At 32.1% G+C, this 23,251-nt stretch overlaps 1 protein-coding gene across 7 annotated transcripts in view; it reads left to right on the top strand.

The window, feature by feature from the left end:
* LOC141451219 (uncharacterized) overlaps positions 1-22,862 on the top strand; it is a 61,334-nt gene extending 38,472 nt beyond the window's left edge. For 4 of the 7 annotated variants that reach the window (XM_074122426.1, XM_074122425.1, XM_074122424.1 and 1 more), the window contains 2 exons: positions 15,359-15,557; positions 19,163-19,325. In XM_074122426.1, the coding sequence (XP_073978527.1) occupies positions 15,359-15,557; positions 19,163-19,295 (332 nt within the window). In that variant the 3' untranslated portion in view covers positions 19,296-19,325. Of the gene's footprint in view, positions 1-15,358; positions 15,558-19,162; positions 19,327-22,396 lie in introns of those variants that run through there. The other 3 variants (XM_074122427.1, XM_074122428.1, XM_074122429.1) reach the window with 3 other exon arrangements.
* Positions 22,863-23,251: the final 389 nt, after the last annotated feature.

A 23,251-nucleotide genomic window follows, 5' to 3' on the forward strand; every position in this document is an offset into this window, starting at 1 on the left:
GTTAATTTGGGAAATCCACTCCACTCATCCAATTTAAGAAACCTAATCCAAGTTAAAAGTAAACCCTGCATGGAGGCACAGTCGCCCATCTATTTTATTTGTTTTCTTCTTTAATAAAAATTCTCAAGTCAATTCTATTGGTAATCTTCATTAAACTTTAATGCAGACATCGGATGACGTTTTCGCGTTTTCAGATGGACAGAAAAAGCAGCAAAACAGGATGGAATAGTTGATTTAGTTTGATTTATTTAAAACAACTTTAAGGATTAAAAATATGCTAATTGACATGCATAATTTATAACAGCATCAGATTTACAAGTGACATACTATACTGATTGATCACACTGGGTAAGACAAAATGCTAAACCCATTTCATCTTGAATCAGGTTACAAACAAAACACAAACGCCCACAAATGTTTTTAGACAGGGATGATGGATTCGCTAGCCTTTACTGTGCCAACTGCTAAAAGCTTTACAATACAAATGTGGAATAGATCCTTTCTTTGTAAATAAAGTATGTATTTGCAAAGATATTTAGATTTTAAAGCTTGTTCTAATTACAATAAATGGAATGTCTGCTTGGAATTTCCCCTCTATTCCGACTTACTAAAAAAATGCCTTTCTAAGTCTGCTCTCCAACTAACTGCAGTATCGCAACGATGTCTTGGAGCTCCAAACTTTCCAAGCTATCCCTTGAGAATGTATCTCTCCCGAACAATCTAAACCTAGCATTGACAAAATGGGACATTTGGAGTCATACACCATTTCCTCATCTCCTTTATCGTATTTTCTCTCTCAGGACATACCATCGTTTTTATTTTGCTCAGCATATTCATCAGGACAATTTACCCCAACTTATTAGATGCTTCAAACTGTCAAACTGACTAAGAGTATAATTTATGGTACTTGTTAAATGAAACCTCTTTACACTTAGGTAAAGTTGTTAGCGAATAATATTTAATAATTCTGCTTGATTACTTTTAATTGGAATAGAATTGAGTGAATTAAATAATGGCATAATTGAGGTATGTGATTAGTATTCACCTTTCACCAGAACACCCTTCAGACTCATCCAGTCTTTCGCACTCTCCAAAACAATTCCTAAACTCATCTTTAAGAATGTTTATGAAGAATAGAAGCTAAGAGTGGAAAACAGGTGGTTGGTTTTTGAAATGGCTGGACGGGTAGTAGGTGGTAACCTATAAATTAGTAATGCTTGTAGCAATTAGTTGACCAACGTAGCTTGAGGATAATTTGTGTCATTATGGTAGCTAGACAATTACCGATCAATATTAAAGTTTCATTTTGACGTAACTGCTAGTGAAATGATGAGTTATGGGTGAGTTTGGAGTGGGATTTAACTTGGTCCAGACAATTAATGTCAACTTGTACAGCAGATGATTACATAGTATTGACCACGTATAAACTTGTCAATTAAAACCTTTCATTATTCTATCAAATTCTTTTACAAATAATTTCGAAAGGGAATATTTTTTTTCTACCATTTATTCAATGAAGATGATAAGTTATACTTTTAATCTTTAAAAGAAATAGTAGAGAGAAAACGTTGTTAATCAACGGACAGCGAGCTGTAAGACAAAATCTGGGAGCTGGTATTTGGATTCGAACCCTTAATCTCCGCTTACTCCTTTAATTGTGTGAAAATATTATTCTTGTTCGTTAGAGTGCACACTAAAACTTCTTCGATAACTGTATATTCTCCACTGCCATCTAGGTGGTTTTATTTAATTGAAACTGCATTTTTCTTTTGTAATCATATTTTTATAAAATATAAATAATTCAACTCAAATTCAGTAGCAGGAACTGAATGTTAATGGTAAATTTATTTGAATTTATATTATAAACGGAATTTTAAAAAAACCAATGTACATTATTTGATCGTATTTCTCCATTTTCTTTTTTGGTTTTATGGTGTTAATCGAGCTGTGCATTGAACGGCTCATTTATGAGTAAATAGTAGAAAATTCTTTACATTTATTCGTTATTTTTTCAGTTTTAATGTTAGTATCAAATCTTGGAGAATTGTTCATTTCATCTTTGATTAAATTCGCTAGTTTGCTTTTTCAAATATCACCATCATTTTGTTGTATTTAATGGTTTTGAAACCGTTTATAGCGTTTATTATTTTTCCGAACACAAATTAAATTGAAGTTTTTTTTTTTTTTTTTTTTTTGTAATTTATTTGTTATTCACAATCTACAAAAGAATAAAATGCAATCAGTGAATAAGATGAAAGAAGACATTATGGCTGGATCAGCTTGAGGAGAGAAGCTGCCCTCCGGCAACACTCTCGCTGGAGTTCCTTACATTACTGGAGCTGGTCACGAGGCCAACAGCGTTTCAATCGACGTGGAGGACAATCTGGAATCGTTGTGGAGGCAAGATTTTGAATAAGAGGATTGGTACAGAATGGAAGAGAGTCAAAGAATTTTCTATATTTAGATTTAGATTCGTCAGTTACGTATGAGATTTTGAGATCGTTATGGAGGGTGGAGTTAGAGACATAAAATGGAGAATTCGTAATCTGACGGAGTATTTTTGATTGGAAGGACTGTATTCTTTGTGAATTGGAATGTTTGGCTGAACCCCACAGTTCAAGTCCATAAGTCCAGATCGGTTTAAGTACGCTGTTGTATATTAGTCGTTTATGTTCCAGTGGTAGTTTGGATTGTCTGCCAATTAGTCGCAGTAGTAATTTGTTTCGTCGGTTGAGTTCAAGTCTTTTGAGTTTAGTGTGCGGATTCCACGTTAGTCTTTTGTCGATGTACATCCCAAGGTAGCGAACTAAATTAGCAGAAGGAAGAGGAATTGAGTTAAGACTTATAGAGGGACAAGAATTACGACGCAAAGTAAAAGTTATCTGTTCGCACTTTTGAGGATTGAATTTGACTCTCCACTTTTTGGCCCAGGGTTCTAGTTTGTGTATATGAGATTGTAGATGAGAGGAAGCGGTAGTGGCGTCTGAGTTAGAAGAGAGAATAGCAGTATCGTCAGCGTAAGTGCAGAGCAGTGTGTTTGAGTCAGTTGGTAGGTCGGATGTGTACACAGTATAGAGGAGCGGTCCGAGAATACTACCTTGAGGTACACCAGCCCGTGCCAGAGAGTAGTCGGAAGAGGCAGATCCACAACTTATCTTAAAGAAGCGGTCGGTAAGAAATGATAGTAGAATTAAGTAATAAGTTGATGGAAGAGCACTCTTTAACTTCCACAATAGTCCTGGGTGCCAGACTCGATCAAAGGCCTGAGCCACGTCGAGAAAGGCCCCACAGCAATATTGTTTCCGCTCCAGAGAGGAAGATATGGCGTCTACTACTCTGTGACACTGGTGAATAGTGCTGTGCTGTTGTCGGAAGCCAAACTGATGTGTTGGAATTATAGTCACAGATTCCAGAATAGGGTAGATGCGTTTAAGTAAAAGTTTTTCCAATATTTTTCCCATAATAGGTAGCAAACTAATAGGTCGGTAAGAGGTTGGAAGGTGTAAGGATTTATTAGGTTTCGGTATCATTTTTATTACAGAGAATTTCCAAGTTAAGGGAAAGTATGTTGTCCTGAGAACTGAGTTATAAATGTATGTTAAGAAAACGACTGCTTTTTTCGGAAGATTGCGAAGAATTTGTGCTGTTATCAAGTCGTATCCTGGAGATTTTTTGTACGGTAGGGATTTTATTACGTGTTTAACGTCAGACGGAGTGAATGGTTTTGGTGGTAACGAGAGTGGGAGAGGGATGTCTAGGTCTGCTATGACGTCAGTGCAGTGTGACTCGTCTTGAATATCTGGGTGAGGAGTGAATACGTTAGTTAAGTGGTTCTTAAATTCTGTCGCTGTTTCATTGTCGGTAACTGTCCAAGATCCATCGTCACGTCTAAGAGGAGAGGAGACAAATTTATATCTGGGAAGACGTTTGGTGGCTGTCCAAAGAGATTTGCGGTCAGATACCAGAGAGGTCACGTACTCGTCATACTTTAGGGATCTGTGTTTTTGAAGCTCTCGTTTCAGCTGTCTCGTCAGTCGGTTGAAGGTCAGCTTGTCACTCGGATAGCGAGTGTGTTGCCACACAGCACGGGCTCTTCGTTTCTCTCTTATTAGCATTCTTATGGCAATAGGTACATTGTATTGTCGAAAATTATTGTCGAAAATTAAAGTAAAATTGTTTTTTGAGTATTGTACCCGTGCTTATTGGGAGATATTATCCTGTATTTCTAATATAACTTTGAGCTGCTTTGTTAAATGTTTGCTCTTTAAATAGACGAGTGGTATCCTCCAAAATGTAGGTTATTTAGTTCATTTTTACCGGAACAGTAATTTCCTTATGTTTCTTTCTATATTCCAAAATTAATAATGAAATTCATAGAAAGGCTCGTCACATTTCTAAGAAAGTTTATTGGTAATTTCTAAAGTAAAGTATTATTCAGTAAAAGCTGTAAGAATATCTTATAGGAGGTCGTTATTGATTTCTTCTGAGAAGTATGAAACATTATATTAAAGAAAGGTATCAAGTCAGAATCAGATAGTTATTCAAAAAAGTAGGTATCCCCTTACATGATGAAAGTTTCTTTTAAGAATTTAGCTAATTAAAGTACTTTAATCTGAAAAAAATGTTTTAGCAATAACTAAAAAAATAAGTGAAAATGAACACCACTATAAATGCCACAAGTTCCTTATTAAGCTTTTTTTGTCTCTCTTAATTAAACTAAATTTTAGCTATATTATCGTTAATTATTGTTTAGAAAGAAAATACGAACTCCTGCGGTTGGTAGACATCCAAGTACGCCCGCCCATTAAAAACAACCTTCAGTATAAAGTGTACCTAACCTGCACCTGCTTATGGCAATTCGTCAGAATTGTGCCTTTTCGACGTACCTCCGTCAGGTGACCGCTTCGAAGTAGATTACTCTGTGTCGTTACAATCTTCGTGGGAAATATGTTGTAATCACACACCTAAGCTGAAGATCCCCCTCACAAAAGGGACGTTTTATCATAAGTAGTAACCAACATTAAAACTATCCGGTAAGACTATTGTGTAAAGGTTGATCAAAAACTGCATGAAAAAGAGTGACGTTGAATTTATAATAAACACTCATAGTTTGAAGAAAAATTATGGTTACCTTTTTTGTGTGTGTGTAAACTGCGATAATACCAAGTCTTGTGAGTGTTGATAACATATATTTATATATTTTAATACAGTACGAGAGTATTGGCTTATAGCTAGAGAAAATTTTTATCTGACCTAGAACACTGCTAGACACAATGGATATCACGCCTGGTTGCCGCCTATTTCTTAGTGATCAATAGGCCCACTCGGCTGTGCACATAGAGTTGGATGAACCCACTGTCTGGCAGACGTTACAGCCCATATATAACTCTCTTTTTTCCACTCTTTGGAATGAAACATAACTAGGTCATTATAATTTTGATGATTTTCTTTGTGGAAAATATTTTTTTTACATACAGGGTGACCAGAGTTATATGCTCCACCCACTTTTTTTTTTAACGGCGAGTAATTTCGAAAAAATAAAAAACACGTATTTAATCATTTTTAGTCTAGTTTATTTTCAGTGATTGGCCCATTTTTTTAAACCCCTGTATCTCGAGATACAGCATCTAACTTTGTCTTTTCAAATGGAACGTTATATTTTTTTTTGCATATTTTTATAGTATTTGAGCTCCTAAAAAAAACAAAAAAACATTTTTTGAAATCGGTTAGGTTTTTCAAAAGTTATGGTAATTTAACAAGTGAAAAACAAATTTCAGTTTACTGTCAAAATTACATTATTTTTTTTTAAAGAATCTGTTCAAACTGGGCACAATCAGCGGATAGGCAAGCCAAAACTCTGGACTCCCACGCTTTGCTTGTAGCAGCACTTATGGTGGCGAAGTCAAGATCTAGGCAGGCTAGAGTTATTCGACGTTTCAGATCATCGACTGAAGCCACGGGATTAGGGTTACTGTGCACTTTATTTTTTAGGTATCCCCACAAAAAATAGTCCATTTGGGTTAAGTCCAGAGATCGAGGTGGCCATTGGTTGGGACAATGAGTCCCTAAGCACTTTTCATGGAAATTTCTGTCCAGGTAACCTCGAACAACTCTCACGATATGTGCCGGGCAACCATCTTATTGAAAATACATATCTAGCCGACGTTGTAGATGAACATCTTCAAGCAGAACTGGCAAAATGTCTCTTAAAAAAAAGTTGGATACCTTTCACCAGTTAAGTTCTCTCTGTAGAAGTATGGGCCGATTAGTTGATTTCCTAAAACTCCACACCAAACGTTTGTTGAAAAAACAAGCTGAACGTCGAATAACTCTAGCCTGCCTAGATCTTGACTTCACCACCATAAGTGCTGCTACAAGCAAAGCGTGGGAGTCCAGAGTTTTGGCTTGCATATCCGTTCATTGTGCCCAGTTTGAACAGATTCTTTAAAAAAAATAATGTAATTTTGACAGTAAACTGAAATTTATTTTTCATATTTTAAATTACTATAACTTTTGAAAAACCTAACCGATTTCAAAAAAAGTTTTTTTGTTTTTTTTAGGAGCTCTAATACTATAAAAATATGCAAAAAAAATATAACGTTCCATTTGAAAAACAAAAGTTGGATGCTGTATCTCGAGATACATGGCTTTAAAAAAATGGGTCAATCACTGAAAATAAACTAGACTAAAAATGATTAAATACGTGTTTTTTATTTTTTCGAAATTTCCCGTCGATAAAAAAAAAGTGGGTGGAGCATATAACTCTGGTCACCCTGTATATATTATTTATATAATAGGCCAGCTTGCACTGAGAAGGTTCCGATCGCCAAATATAAAGTGATTGGATTTATTGAAACATTTTTAAACAGAGGACCTAATAAAAAAAAAAAAAATGGGTAGGAACTTCAAAACAACTCCTGGAACTAAAAATAGAAAGAGCTTTCCTATGCGGTGATATAGTCTTAAAAGTTTCTTCTTTTTATAGCCTAACTAATCTCCAATTCCTTAGTAAATTCCAGCGTTTTAGATGCCAGATTAATTAATTAATGTCCAGGCTTGGTTTTAGTAATGTTAATTTATTTATATATTTGTGTAAAATACAGTTCTGATTTTTATTATTTAAACCTCAAACCCGTTTTTATTGAAACAAAAATTTAGTTGGTGCAATTCTAATATCATTTTTAAGGTATTCTCGTGCTACGTTGCTCGGCCAGCTGGCAAATATCCCGTGCCTATTAAATTAATTTAAAAAGACGAATGTTAATATTAAAGTAAAAGTAGTATTAAGTAACTAATTTCAAATAATCTATTTTGCTAAAATAATGTGCTATTCAATGATAATTCCAGATTACTTCAAAAATTTTAAGAATTGGGTTATGAGAAAGATACTTCTTGTTCTTGAATTTTGGGAGTGAAATCGGCTTTAAATCGTGGTGTTATTCAATTTTGGATGTTATAATTTTTTTTTTAATTTACCCCATATTTTTTTTTTTTTAATCTTTTATTGAAATTTGCGACTGCAACGGTTGTTGCAACAAGCAAATGTGGTATAATATAGTGTCTTGATTGAAGATTGGAGAAGGGCGACACTCCATTAACGTGATCAGATCACTATACTGTTATGAGGAGAGTAGGTCGCTGGACCATCTTCTCTTCCAATCTCCTTGGAGGATTGCCACATTACCAAATGTGGCAGAAGATAAGTGTTCTTATTAATTAAAGGATTAGGATGAGCTGCTGTAAAGGAGTGAAATTTTTAGAAACGAGTTTTAGTAAGGTCGTTAATGAAAGAGATACCCCATATTGAATAATTGTATGTAAGATATTTAATTTTAATTTCCACCCCCGTCTTTCTGCGCATGCTCGTAGCTTCGATTGAAGAGTGGGTAGGAAAAAAAGGACAGGTTAGGATTGAAAAGAGTGAAGTGAATTATCGGCTTTGAGTGTCGTTTCTCTTGTCTTTTTCAGGTATTGAAGAATAGTTAAATAATTATGTATTGAAAATTAATGTTTTAAGAATGTTGTTAATGCCAAATAAATCTCTTTTCTTTTTCAGAGAAACTCAGTCTAGTTGTAATTCAACACGCATTATATATAGATAATAACTTAAAAATGCACATTTTTTTTTTTCAATTTTAAATTTAATGCGAATAAAATCTTAAATATTGCTTGTGCAATAGTGGCGCTTGAAAAAAGATTTAAATCGTTAAAAATAACGAATCTCTCTTTTAGATTTATAAAATGAAACGGAAGAAATACTAACGCTTCTCTTTGAAGCGGATTTTATAGCATACTTTTTTTCTGCCCAATTTATTTTCAATATTACTTCACAGTTATAGCAAAAATAAAATGACAGATATAAATAAAATAATATTAGTATTCATAATATTTAAAAAATAAAAATTTATCTAGTAACCATTGTGAATAATTGATTTTTGAATGTAAGCTCCAATTCTAACTTTTAATTTTCATAATTACGTACTGATAAATGTATCTAGTGTGAGTGAATAAAATAAATACTTAATAAAATCAACTTTTTTCTGTAGGATAATTATTATGATAAATCCGGAAGTTCTATTTTTATTTTGCAGCCACGTCTCCTCCTCAAAAAGTGCTAAACTGTAATCGCAAAAAGGTAGAATAGAAGAGGCCGTTTCGTCCGCCTACTTTGATGATTACACTTTCTGGATGGTCATAAGTGGAGTCAACGGTCAGAAATTTTATAAGTGAAAGTCAACTTTTACTATATAAAACCTGATGATTTAAACTCTGAGAGTGGATGAAATCAGAATTATAGAAATAGGCATCTTACGACGGTTAAAATCAGTGATAATAAGCTGTGTTCTCACTGTCCGGTGATGGACAGTGTTGTCTGCAAAAAGTTCTGGGCGCCAATAATTCCAGATGTCATTAAAAAAATATATGAATAAAAATAAAAAAGCTGTATGGCGAATCTAACCATGTCTCATAGGAATTTTAAGTTAACTTAGTCTACGAGTTAACTTGGTCCATTTAGCCTCGTATCTTACAGAGATAATTTCTGAGACTCTCGCACCATATAAATAAAGCATAAAACCAAAATTCGAGTCGGTATGGCCATCATTATTGGTCTGGGTCCAACAATCACTCAATCTGGGTCGGAATTTCACGAAGCTTGAGCCATTTACCTTTACAAACAGTGACTTTTTAGGATTTGTACGCCCCCTTTACTGGCCCTAAGTAACAACCTCACCCAGGACAAAAAGCTGTAGACGCCTCTCAGCAACAGGATCTTCTACCCTAAGTTCAGAAGTGCCGTCCAGAAACACGCCCACTTATCCAAACTTGATTGGCTGGCATTCCCTGATAATCTCTTCTTCCAAAAAAAAGAAACTAGTCCTTGCCCCACTTTTTGTGCCACCCCCAATGAAAAAAGTGGTAGTTGGCCATTCACAGTATCATAACTTTACCAGTGAAAGAAAGAGATAACAAAATTTTTATTGAATATAATGTAATTAAAGGACCATTTTTATGATGAGAAAATTTTATTGCTAAAATAATTTTTACTGCCAATATTTAAACAGAAATTCTTCATGAACCTTTATTTAATAATTATATAAAAACGTTTTTCCATAACGATAACCTGACGGTTACGGTTTTTGTTATATTTTATTCATTTATTTATTTTGAGAGCCCTTCAAGTGGGTACGTTTTCCATTTACATTACTGGGGGCACGCTGCCTTGTTCAAACTGTGGAAATTGTAATTGGTAGGAGTAAATCAACAATAAAATTAAATTTTCACATTAATATTAAATTATTTTACTTAGAAATAAAACGAAAAATTCCTTTCTTTTGCGAGAGAGAGTGCTCACTTACACAGACCACGAAGCGAAAATATCTTATTAATAAATGTGAAATCGCAAAAAATTCAAATATTTTTAATGTAATTATAGTCAAGACGGTTATATATCAATAAGGTTTTTTTATAAAAATCACAAAATAAAAAAAAAAACGAACTGTTAGCCCAAATTATTATTAAGGCATTGCAAGTTTTCCATGAAAAATATTAATTCATTTTCTTTGGCTTTTTACAGGTTTTTAACGTTTAAACGACTAAATATTTTCTAGAGCAGTTTTTGACTGGAAATTTAGAAGAGCTCTGTTGACGTGTCAAGCTTTGTATTTGTCACATTTTCATTGAACGGTTCTTCAAAAATATATAGTATTCTGAACAAATATAAGTGTCAAGTCAAGACGGTGATAAAGAGTGGACGTACAAAATAGTTATAGTTTTATGTTAAGTAAAACTAACACAGGCCAGATGCAGATGAAAAAGTCCATTTCTAGCCCACGCTTACTACAGTATTACTTCAGCAAGGCCAAAAGGCTATTCAGTGGATCGTAGGCTCTTGATGGGCATTCTTACAACTGTTGACGGATAGCCTTGTTTTGGTTAAGACTCTATGAAAAAGTCAATAGTGATGATAAGACTTAAATATTGATGTGAAGGACATGGAGATTTCTGCACTACATAGAATGAAAACTATGTTTTCAAATTTTGCCCAGCTATTTCTCTCTAAATTGATACTGATTTCACAGGCTGCGACCGCATAGGCTGACAAATCAACCTACAGAAACTAACCTAGTCTGTACTTAACGACCAATTTCTTTTTAGGTTGGAGAGTCAGCTTACTTAGTTTAGTAGACTGAAGAATACAGGGTGTCTCAAGCTATATGGATAACGACTTTTTCTCGGAAACTAAGATAGCTAGAAAAAAAACTAAAAAATACGTGTCCCCTTAGTTTTTTTGTTAGAAATCCAAATTTAATTTGAAAAAAAATGTCGGTGCTTCCAGAAGCGAGATACAGACACCAACTTCATTTTTTCAAATGGGGAAGTGTGGTTTTTATTTCAGAAATAGATTCCTCTATTTTTTTAAAGAAAAATTTACTCGAACGGTTTTTTTCTGTGAGCGATATTTTACAAGTTATGAATGAAAACATGATTCTTATAAGAAATTTCAAAATGATAATATTTTGCAAAATTTTTTTTTTGATTGAATAAGAAGAAAAGTACTATTTTATTATAAATTTTAACTCCTCATTAATATTACAGATCATGCTCGAAATGGCCTACACCATTAGAGATGCATAGGCATGCTCTTTCCTGCCAATTGTCCCTTACTGCCAAAGAAATAGATTCGGCTTTAACTGAGTTACAGGCATCTATTATTCTCTGCTTTAGTTCGACTACAGATGTAATCCCGGCTTGATTCTGATATACCTAGATTTAGAAATGCTTTTAGATAAGCAGAAATAAGAAATAAAAGAAAAAAAGTTATGAATATTCACCTTGTTTTTCAGGTATCCCCCAAAGGAAATAGTCCATAGGTGTCAAATCCGGTGAACGAGGTGGCCGGCCACTGAATCGCCCCCCCCCCCCGTGTCGATATAACACTATCAGGCATGTAAAGAGATACCTCGATAGGAAATTTGATGGGCGTGTATTATGGTTGCATAGGTTTTGTTCCATTTATCTTCTTTCTTTGACTTCCCTTCAATTGTAAAAAATTGTTATAAGTTCGATCAAAATAAAAAAAAGAGTACGGGATATTTGTTTTTTTTAAAAAAAAGTTTGTATACGTTAACAAACTAAAAACAATTAGTTACGGTAGAAATGACATTAGTGGAATTGTAACCAAGATGAAGCAGTGTCTAGTGGCGAGACAAAGGCACAAAGATTGTTCTGCGTTTCATTAAGACAGCCGGTATTAAGGCTTCCCCAAGTTTCTCTAATTGTCTCATCTCCGTCCCTATCGCACACTTTACTCTTTCAATCCACTTCTCTACTCTCATTTCTTTTCTTGTTTTTTCTATCCTTTAAAATTACTGTTCTTTTCAAGGTATTTTATAACAACTGGAATTTAGTAACCGAAGTATAAATGTAAGCTTTAGCTCAAGGCAAATATTTTAACAATTTTATTTAAAGTCTTATGATTTTGAATAAGTATTAAAATGTAACTTTTCATTTATGTACTTATTGATTATACATTTATAATTATTTTAGCGAATCTAGAAGTTTATGAATACTGATTAGTAAAGTTAAGGAATGTATATATTTTTTAATGGTTGCTCCTACTCAACTAGGGAAACTAAGTATAGAAGTATTTTCCGTGTTGCTCAGATACTGTGATAATCGAACTTAGATGATGAGTGACATTACACTGCCTGACGACTTATCAATTGTTTGTTAATAAAAAAAACTAGGTAATAAAGATTGATTCCAAACCTGACCTTAAAATTGATCACAGATGATTTTACAATAGTAAATTGCAATTTCTGTTGGTTATCATCATTAAAAGAAAAATATTCTCAATATGAGCAATCGTTCTCGCAAAACTGAAGTGAGCTTGAGAAAGGTATGATGCATCAAGAATTAATTGGAATATGCGTGCGCTGATGGTGAATGCTTTTGTCTTATAATTTTTGAAATCTTTCTATCCGTAGCAATGTAGGAGAAAGCTAAGATGTATTTACTAGCTTTGATTTTCGATGCGTCCTTTACGAGCCGGAAAGAATAGTTAGCCGTTGTCTGCTGGAATGGAAGAAATGATATGAGAAATTTGTTTAGGCATACGTGAAAATAAACAGGGAAGGGTTTAGCTTAGTGGTTAGCGTAACTAGTTTTCTATGCAGAGATCCTGGGTTTGAATCCGGTTGCAGGTCCATTGACTTTCTCTCATTAGCAGCTTCTTACAGCTCACTGTCGGTTGATGAACAAAGTTGTCTGTAACATGCGGATATCCAGAGGTCGGCAGTGTAACACTGGTTTGCAATAACCTCAGAGATTGACGTGTGTTAAGTGATAAGAGCTGTTCTATAACTATAACTTTGAGCCCTCCTAAAATAAAAGAAATAACCTTAATTTTTCACTTCTTTGTAGAATTTGTATCAGATAGGCGGCAGGCACTTTAACTATTTACTTTTATTACAAATATAAAAGCTATAATAAAAGGAGTGTTTAAATAAATAAGTCAACTACAAAAAAAAATCGTAGTTTAATTGTTACAATAAAATAATGTTTAGACTAACTAGAGTTGAATGTTAAAAGTAAACAGAAGCAGTTGAACAAAATGTTAAGAGCTGTTGACTTATTTTCTTTCACAATATGTTAGCGGTGAAGAGTTACGACGGCCAATACAATTAATATCGGCTATCTAGTCTGTCCCATAAAAGTACTATGTTACTTTTATTTACTATGGTCGACAATGTTGTAAATTTCATTTACTCTGTACAAACATTTACACTAACACTAAAGTAAGGTTTTTTTTTTTTTTTTTCTTTAAATTAACCCAAGCCACTATCTAAACAAATAAGCAATTAGATTGTTGAGTAAATAAATGGACGACTGGTTTCTTTTAACCCTATGAAAGTACGAATGGAAGTAAAGAATTCCTGTAAAGTAAGAATATATTCTACAAATATGTTCGCCAATCACTTATTAAGTGAATGACCTCAAATATTGGTTTCACTTGTCGATATAGTTTTATCATGTATCATTAGTGAGCTTTAAGGCTCCTTATAAGGGTGTTCCAAGTTTTTGCTACTTATGTGATATTCCTCCTCTTCACTTCAAATATTACAATTTTAGATTTATGCTGAGGTTAAAAAATTAAATGTAAATTAAGGATTCAAAATTGACGAGGAATCGGTCAAATAAAGACAACTACTCGTCTTTTTACCTGGACATTACAAATACAAAAATACAAACAATTTAGAGAATCAGTAACATAGGAAATCAGTAAAAAATCAGTACTATAATAATAAAACGTCTTAAAAAGTAAAAAAAAAGACGAGTTGTTGTTTTTATTTGACCGATTCCTCACCAATTTTGAATCCTTAATTGAATAATTTACGGTCACGAAACCTATATATTCATACTAAATGTAACTAATATGTCCTCAGCTTTTGAAAGATGCAGCTGTAGGATTTTAAGCACTTGTGCCCCACAAACTGCACAACCCCAAATCTTGATAATGCAAAAGAAAAAGTGAATAAATAACAAAATTCTGTAGACTTAATCTTTGTGAGAAAAGTATTTCATCTATATTTACTCTGTGTTCGTGAAATGAATAAAATACATTAAGTTTACTGCAGATGAAGCTCTGATGAAAGATTTAACCAATTGAATAAATGTTCTAGTCTGAGTAGAACCTGCACACATACATTTATTCTAGATAATCTGGCGGTAAGAACTCTAGCAAATCCTTTAAAGTTTGGGAGATCAGATCGTTGAGAATCCTTGCTTCTAGTTCTAGTCACCCAAAATTCAAGCCTATCGTATTTGTTGGTTTTATAATATATTCAAAAAATCTAATTGTCTGATTTTCTCTATTGTTAATCGCATCCATTTTGCCCAAACTATCTACTTGTTTTTTCTTTACAAGTTTTAATGAATTTAGACAGTCGATTGTGTTAAATTTTGTAGAAGAAAATCTGTCTAAATACACTGCAATTCACTCTTCTTATTTTGGTAATATCGGTGACTTCAACTTTGGCTTTTCCAATCTATTGACAGTAGTTTGCTTTGTGGTTTTTTTCCGTATAATTAATCCAAGCGATGGGACAAATCTACGAGTATTCAATCCTTGAGTTCCTCGCACATACTTGAATATAACCAGTTCAATCTCCTGTGTACTAAAATGCTTCATTCTTAATAAGTTTATTATTGTATTTTTATAATTTTAATCTAAATTATAATATGAAATAAGTAGGGGTTAGATTAAGGCGAGAGGACTATATTTAGAATGGACCACTTTGGAATACCGAAAAGAATTATGGATTAAAGAGTGGACATAGCTATGTAGGATAGCCGGAGAGATCGGATTGTTGGATTAGAGGAGAGCGCAGATTAGTTTTTTCCGATTGGGAATTGGGTGGCTGTCACATTGACTCTTGATTACTGGTGGAAAAGCGTCAAAGTGGCTACAGCTCTCTAGTGGGCTGTAATGCCAATAAATAATCATAAAGTTTCAAGAGTTCATCTGGAACTCCCTGCTTTTTGGACAACTGCGTCACATTATAGCTTCAGTAACGCCAATTTTTTTCCCCCAGATTTATTTCTTTTAATAGTAAATATTGGATTTTGGATTTTGATTTTTCATCAACATAAAAGTTTTTAGTGATTTTCTTTCTGTGTTTCTAGAAGGAACTAACTATCCACATAAATCAAAAATCAGTTCTTTCTTAATCCATTAGAAAACAATAACAGCAACATTTTTTTATTTGAAAGTTAATAATTTATTTATTTATACTCTGGTCTCTCTTCAAAACGAATAAAGTTAATAATAATAATAATAATTAATTAAATGTTTCAGAAACAGGAAAATCAAACAAAAGCGATGGTTACAGTCCACCATTAATCCGTATTACGTTAGCCTCAATGGACGAGTGTCATACATTATTGCAAAATGGACTGGATTTCTATGGTGCTACCTACTTTCCTACTGAACCAGGTCCGAATAACACTTTGCTGAAGGTGGTCGGTAGAAAACATTCAGCGCCAATTGTTAACAGGTAAAATGTTTTACAATAAAATTATTATTTAATATATATTCTGATATACTGATTGGTTTAAATATATACGAAATGAAAAGCAAAAATAAGGTAAAATATACCTACTAGTAGGTATTCATAATCAACAGTATAATGTACATAATTTCGTAATGAGGAGAAGATAAAGTTTGATTGAATTAGTGGCTGTTTCATCGAGAGATGCAATACAATCAAGAGTTTGGTTCGAGATTTATTTTCTAGCTCCTTTTAGTGACATTTACTAACCATCAAAACAAACGCATCGAAAACTTTGAAGGATGGTTTGAGAAAGATGTTTTAATTCTCTTTCTCTTCATCAAAAATTAGTTTGATTTTGCATTGAATAATTGTGATACTTAAGATCCCAAAGTCAGTAGTGTTTAATTAACAGCTTTTCGCCAATAAGTAATTGCAAAATATAAAAAAAATAAACTAGAGTGAAAAAAAAAGCGTAAAGAATGGTCGTAGAAAATAAATAAATAAAGCTGTACATTTTGAGGTAATAACCATAAACTAGTTGGAAGTGAAGCCTGGTGGGACGTAGAGTGGCTAAAAAGAATTCATTGGACTTTCATATGACAACCGACTAACTGTGCAATACGTTCATCCAATCACAATAAATTTTCATAAATTTCTTTATATATACATATATATTGTATATAGTTATTTTCCAGAAAATATTAACTGCAGATCAGTTACTTATTTGTCCAGAGAAGTTTATTCTGTACAAATTTGGACAGTGAGTTCAAATTATTAAGCAAACTTGATTGGGAAAGAATGTTAGAAGAGGCAGAGTCCCAGACAGTGACAAGGAGAAAAAGAGATTGTCATTCAGCCATAATCATCAATAAAATAATCGTTTTACTATTATAATAATATCTTTTTTTATTATTTGCTTTGATTTTATTTAAATGTGATTTGTTATTAATGGGCACAAATAAAGCTCATAGTGGTTGAGTGTTAAAGCAACAAATTCAATATCATCAAGTTCTTACATTTTTCTTTAGTCAGACGTAAACTGTGTGGCAGTGTATGATCTTGCTGGAAAACAAAACTTGCGTTTGTTATCAAACTAAAATGAAAAATGTTGGGCCATTTTTCGAAGCTATTCTAGAAAGTAGTTGGCAGTAAAAGATACTTGTGTTTTCATTCGATTGGGTCTTACCAAAGGAGTGTTGGACCTGAAATTGTTTATTTTAAGAGCGATAATTACCACTACCAAAGTTTTTGAAACCAGAATTATTGTTTAGAAACTTTATAACAAAAAAATCGCTGGAAGCGCTAACTTATTATGTAAGGATGTTGATGTGGATCAGAAGTAATATAAGAACAATGAAAAATAATTAATTTTAATGAAGTTATATTCCATTCAAACGAACGGAATAAAGTTTTAAAAGGCAGAAAATCGAATAAATACAAAAATAAAATAAAAAAATGGCTGCGAGATTGAATTATCTTTCGTTCCTAATAAGTAAAAAGGAAAGAAAAAGAAAAAAGAAATACAGGAGACTGCAAAAGCCCTTCATAACTGTAATCAAGAAGGCAAAAACCAATCACCCGTTTCAAACCATATTATACGTGGTTTAAGCTAAATAACTGAGTTATAAAAGAAGGAAAAAAAGTTTCATGGGAGGATTGTTTAAAAATAAAAGTAATGTTTTTAGATTCTTTCATGGATAAAAATGGTGTTATTATTTTAATTTCTTAAATTAAAGCACAACATCTGTGAAAAAGGCGCCCGGAGCTTTACATTGTACTGCCGGCCTTCTGTTAGGTTCTTTACAGTTAACACTGTCCTAAATTCCAAAGTTAACTGCCAAAACTTCTAGCGCCTTACTATGTCTTATCAGGAATATGCCGATATGCCAATTTAGCGCGCAACATTTTTGCTGATGTCTAAAATAATTCACAGCAAAGTGAAACTAATTCTTAGCCTCTCCGAAAAACTAAAAATAAAATAAAATAAATGAATAAATAATAATAAAATACAAGCAAGGAACGAGGATTGTAAGCGTCCTGGCTAGTTTTTCTTTGAAATTTTTCTGATACTAATTGACAGTGTTAGGAAGAGGATTACCGCATGTAGTAATGGCCAGAATGCTGGTGCAATTTAATTCACTCACAGAAAATAAAGTGTGATTTTGAGATGAAAAGCTAGTCCCAAAAGTCGTCTAAAAAGTTCAAAAAGCAGTTTCGAAAATAAACAATTTGAATAAGAAAAGAAAAACAGCATAAGGTCATCTGGTGAAAAGTTTTGAACATAAACTCAAACATAAACATTTTTGAAAAAACCGCTAATTAGTCATATGGAGAATGCCTAGTAAACAACAAAAAGAGGTGTATTATATTAACCTCAAACCTTGGGGTATTTTCCAAAAACAATAAAAGTTCATTACTATTGGCTTGTGAAAGGTCATTATTATAAATGGCATACTTTTCTAGTTCGGTTTTAATCTGCCAAAAACCTGTCAGATTCATCATCAAGATGGTGACAAAGATTGGAAAAAGAAAAAATAAAAATATCAAATAGAAGGAAGGTCTAAAAACTCTTTAATTTGCATTTTTTTAATAAAATGCTTCCTTAATCTCATTTCCATTAATCATATTAAACCAAATGATGGAATGCAGCCTACTTTAGAATAGAAAAAAAAAATTAAATGGAACGGTAGAGTTGAAAAGATGGAAACTTCGGGATGTTTGGTCAACATAGTACATGTAGAGGGTATTCGACTAGAGGAGTAGTTCTGGATATCCAACGTAACTTCGTTGTGAATGTATGTGCGGCATACTGGACAGGTAATCCATCTTAGTTATCTTACGGAGAGTGGTTATATCAATTGAGTAAGACTTGTCCCGTCTATCTATCTGCTTGACACTCTCTTAGTCACTGCTGAAACCTACCAGCCGCCTTTCATTTCTCTTAAGGAAAGGAAGTAAACAGTAACACGCTTGTTTTCAGGATAAATTTCTTTAAATTTGTAGTTTTTCAAATTTAAACCACTAAATAAAAACATAGATAAAACTAAAAAGTGAATAAAACGTTTAGCACAAATAGAAGGATTGTTTCAATTCAAAAGTGAAATCTTTTAATGAAACTATGGCGATTGAAATGATTATCTACAATATATCTCGATTTAAATTAATCTACTTTAAATAAGATATCTTGACTGAGTTTCAACATTGTTATGTAATAAAAAGGTTATTGCAAGGTGTTTTAATCACTTTTTTAAATTAAAAATGAAACTAACTGACCATCACTAACATATCCGTATTCATGAGAAGGAAAGATGAATGAATTTTGAAAACAGTTCAAATTCTTTTTCTCCAACATCTGGCTTTCTAGCTTGGATAACCGATTTCTAATGGTATTCAATAATTGTACATATATGTATCAAAAAATGTGATATTGGGTCTCTACTTTAAAAATACATCATATGGAACTGAAAGAACAAAAACCTTAAATCTTCAAATATTATTGAGATTTTTAGAAAACATTGAATTACAAAAGATATGATCACTTGAGAAAACAATTTTTTTATTTTTATTTTTCAACGTAGATATTGATAATGAAAATATTATTTTTACAGTAACGTGTGGTGTAGTTGCCAATTGGTCTTCATTAGTGGCCATAAGTGTATTAAGTATACTACCAGATACTGGAGAGTATCAAATAATTGGCATAATAACCATCATGTTGATCGCATATTACATATTGCATGAAGCTCTTGCTATGATTTTAATAAAATTGGGTTACAGTTTCCTACATTTTTTTTTTTTTGTAAATAAAGAAAGATTACTTTTGTTAATCATTTGAATGTATTAAGATATAAAAAATATTTTTAAAAAAACTATAGTAATAAATATTTGCTGAAAATAATAACTTTATCTCATTTATTATTATTTTAACATTTCTTTTAGTATTAAATTTTTTTATAGCACATAACCTGGAATCAATATATGTGATATCATATTCATGTGAAACATAAAATCAGTATGGTGCTGCCATAATGACAACTACTTCAGTCTGTAGAGATATGCATGAGGTTTAGATAAAAAAAATAAAATAAAATAAAAAGTGACATAACGTCTGTTATAGAGAACTATAATACAGACGCATGGTAAAAATGTTTAAATAACATAAAATTTTAAGTGCAAACTTGAGAACAAAAATAATTAAATTTTATTTAATTGTTTGTTTGTTAAAGAGTTGATGTATAGTCAGTTATCCTAATTACTACTCTTATGTATTTAATATTGAAGCTAAGGAATAAAGATTTTTGAATTATTCCATATCTTGAATTCAATCCAGATTAGAGACTATCTATATTTCTGTATACTTATTGTTAAATTGTCTGAACATACTGATTAAAAGTTCATGGAACAGTAAACTGTTGAAACCTAAACAGTATTCAAAATATCCAGCAAAAGGTCCTCTTCGTCCTTCACTGATTGTAGGATAATTTTTGATATGCCTGATAAATTTATCTAATACATAATTAAGTGGAAAATTGAAGTGTGGAAGTGAAAATATATCTAATAAATAATGTTGATGTAGGTTTTCTTATTTATTTTCTGAACTTATTTCGATTTTTACTTATTATGTTTAATATGCTTACATCGTGTGCTTATTAAGCAGTTGTGAATTACATATAAAGGATAACAACAATTAAGATAAAACCTTTAATAAATTAATGTATAATGCACAAACTTTTATCCATGTGTAAAAAAATATTTTTATAAAATATCTTGTGGTTTTTACCGCATAATGTACTTGTACATATTGTCTGCACGGTGTCAGTCAGATCGATAAGAAGATGGACAAAGGGGTAGAGTGGACTCTAGTCATTTAATCAGAGGCAATATGTTTACAGAAGGCATTGGAAAGTTAATACGGGTCCATTAGTTTTGTGGTTCCATCGACGCCATGGAGGAGTATACTCTTAGTGTGATGTGTATGTTGTTATGTTTGTGTGTGTGTGTGTGTGTGTGTGTAAATAAGGGTTGGGTCAAGGGGCTAATGAGGGTCCACTAACAACTTGCTGGGATAAGCGGCGCCTCGTATGTTCACAGGCGTCCGTGGACATGGCGACCTCATTACTGACTTAACTTTATTGTACATGTTTCAAATCATGTGTTAACGTACGGAAATTATGCTTATTATGTTTGCATACTAACTATACCTGTAGTAAGCGTAAAATATCTACATATGTACATATTTATAAATGTATACATATATCTGAATATAGAAAAATGCTTTATTTATTTTAATTTTTTGTATGTAACTGCATAATAAGTATGCAATCACAAGTAGAGACTAAAGTTATCCTGTATATATTTAGCGACAAGAATTAAAGGTACCATTACTTTACTTAATTTGTGAATTTCAACAACTTTGATAATTTTTTTCAGGCCTAGTTTTTTAAAAAAATATTTCTCCTTGACATTGCTGTGGGGATAATTAAACTTAGCATTTTGTAAAGTTTATTTCTTTATTTTGGGATCGGTTGAATGTACGAGTATTTATTGTACAAGTACTGCTGCTGATAGTTGATCTTCAAGTACTTTTTTTAAAACTATATATTTGTAGCTTAAATAGTTGAAAGATTTAGTTTGAGAAAGTAATTTTTTGTTAGGGATAGGCAGCTAAGAGATCTTTAGGAACCCAAATCTTATAACGATTCCTAACCCATTTCTTGTAGCATAAAGAGCAGAAATATCAAAAGTACCTACACTTTATAGCAAGAAAATCATCATTTACTTTCAGCATTTCTAGAAAATGGATTTTCAGATGAAAAATTGGAATGAAAAATTACATGAATAATTATGTCTCACCAAAATTAATGATCATATATTTCTGATAAAAAAAAAAAAGTTTGAAAAAAAGGGTTTCAACCATTAATAAAAATTATACAAATTATTCTTGGATTAAGGGAGATTAAGAGAACTGCTGTTGTCAAAACAGTTTATTTGGCTGAAGGAGGTAAAGGAATGTCTGCAAATGATTAAATGTCATCTCCGTGTAGTGCATTTAATTATGCTGAAAGCTTGCTCCATAAAGTATGGAGTGGTGGGATTCACTTACTGACCGGGACTCGGCAGCACGCCATCTCCATGCAGTTATCTCCTAATCCACAACAATAACTACTGTATAACTAACTATATCATTGTGAGGTACTGTCGACTACATTTAGTTGCCATTGATGTATTTTGTGGCATTATACTCTCATTAATTAAATATTAACCTAGCCTTGCTTTTCAGCTGAGTATACATATATAGGTACATATATATATGCATGTAAACATATGTTCAAAGCTCTCCCTTGCGATATTTCACAATAATTATATTTTTATGTTAAACTTTATGTTAAACAATATCTGCTCAATTTTTATTTTAGTTAGCGTCTCTCTAACTTCATCAAGAAAATGGAAGTGAAAACATAATACATCAATAAAATTCATTATTTTCCAATATGTAGTTAAAAAATGTATTGTCTAATAAAAATAATTACTCAAAACATTAAGTTTACATTTGAATGTAGGAAATGGATATGCTATTTTCATATAACAGTTGGATATATCTCTGCTTGTTTAAATAATTCGCTGCTTTTGAAGGCAGATAAATTTGTGAGATCAGCATGTCCTGGTTTAAGTTAAATAGATGAATTTTTTTTTGTTAAAAAATTTCTTTCTCTTTACCTAATAAAGCAATAATTATGAGAAAAAAATTATCATTAAAATTATTAGTTTTAAATTTAAATTTATATTTCAATTATTAATTAAGGTAAACAAAAAATAATCGAATTTTTTTGGTAATGTTGCAGCCGACTGTGGGAAACTGGAGCTAAAGTTCGAGATCTACTGCCAGTGTTCGACGCATCAGGATTTGCGAAGATACCTCCACCGCCGAGCAAAACTGTTAAACCTAGAACATAATTTAAAACATTTTTCAAAACTGAAAAATATATGAATATTTTATTCATAAAATATTAAATATAATAATGTTGCTGGATTATTTAGCAACATGACGATTTGTCTTCCCACAAATGATCGACGTATGCACCGAATACGAAATATAATTGTAACAATTTTAATTATAATTAATGTCTAAATTAAATTAAATTATTTTTTTGTATGCTAATTAAAGATAATAATAATTCAAAATATATTTTAATTAAATTACTGACGTTAGAATTATAAAAAAAAGAAGTAATAAGTGCACTAATCTTTATATCTTAAAGCAAGAAGTGTTGTATTAACCTTAATAACAACAAATTTTCTAAACAACAATTGTATCTTTTATTAAATTTTTTTATTTAGTTTTAAGAACCTCTTGCACTGCACTATGCTGCAGAGCAGTATTCTTAATAATTTATTCAGATACAATACATCAAATTTTAATGAAAATTAGGAAATTATTCCCAGTTACGGGAAGGTAATCTAAGCACATCATGGAGGATCATTGCGTTCCTGTGGATTGCCAAGTATTTGTTCTAAAGATCTAAGTTTGGGTCTAATGATGCACTGATTTTAAAGATGGAGATCACGAGACACAATTGGTGTTTGCATCACTCAGTGAAAGTTAATGTTTAAAACTAAGAGATATCTAGTATAACCAGTCAATTAGGCAACTATTTATGTGGAATTTATGACAGGATTCACAATTGTGAATTTCCCTC

Source organism: Rhodnius prolixus, unplaced genomic scaffold (genome assembly GCF_049639745.1).
Source record: "Rhodnius prolixus isolate KJV_2025 unplaced genomic scaffold, Rpr scaffold_8, whole genome shotgun sequence".
Lineage (NCBI taxonomy): Eukaryota > Metazoa > Arthropoda > Insecta > Hemiptera > Reduviidae > Rhodnius > Rhodnius prolixus.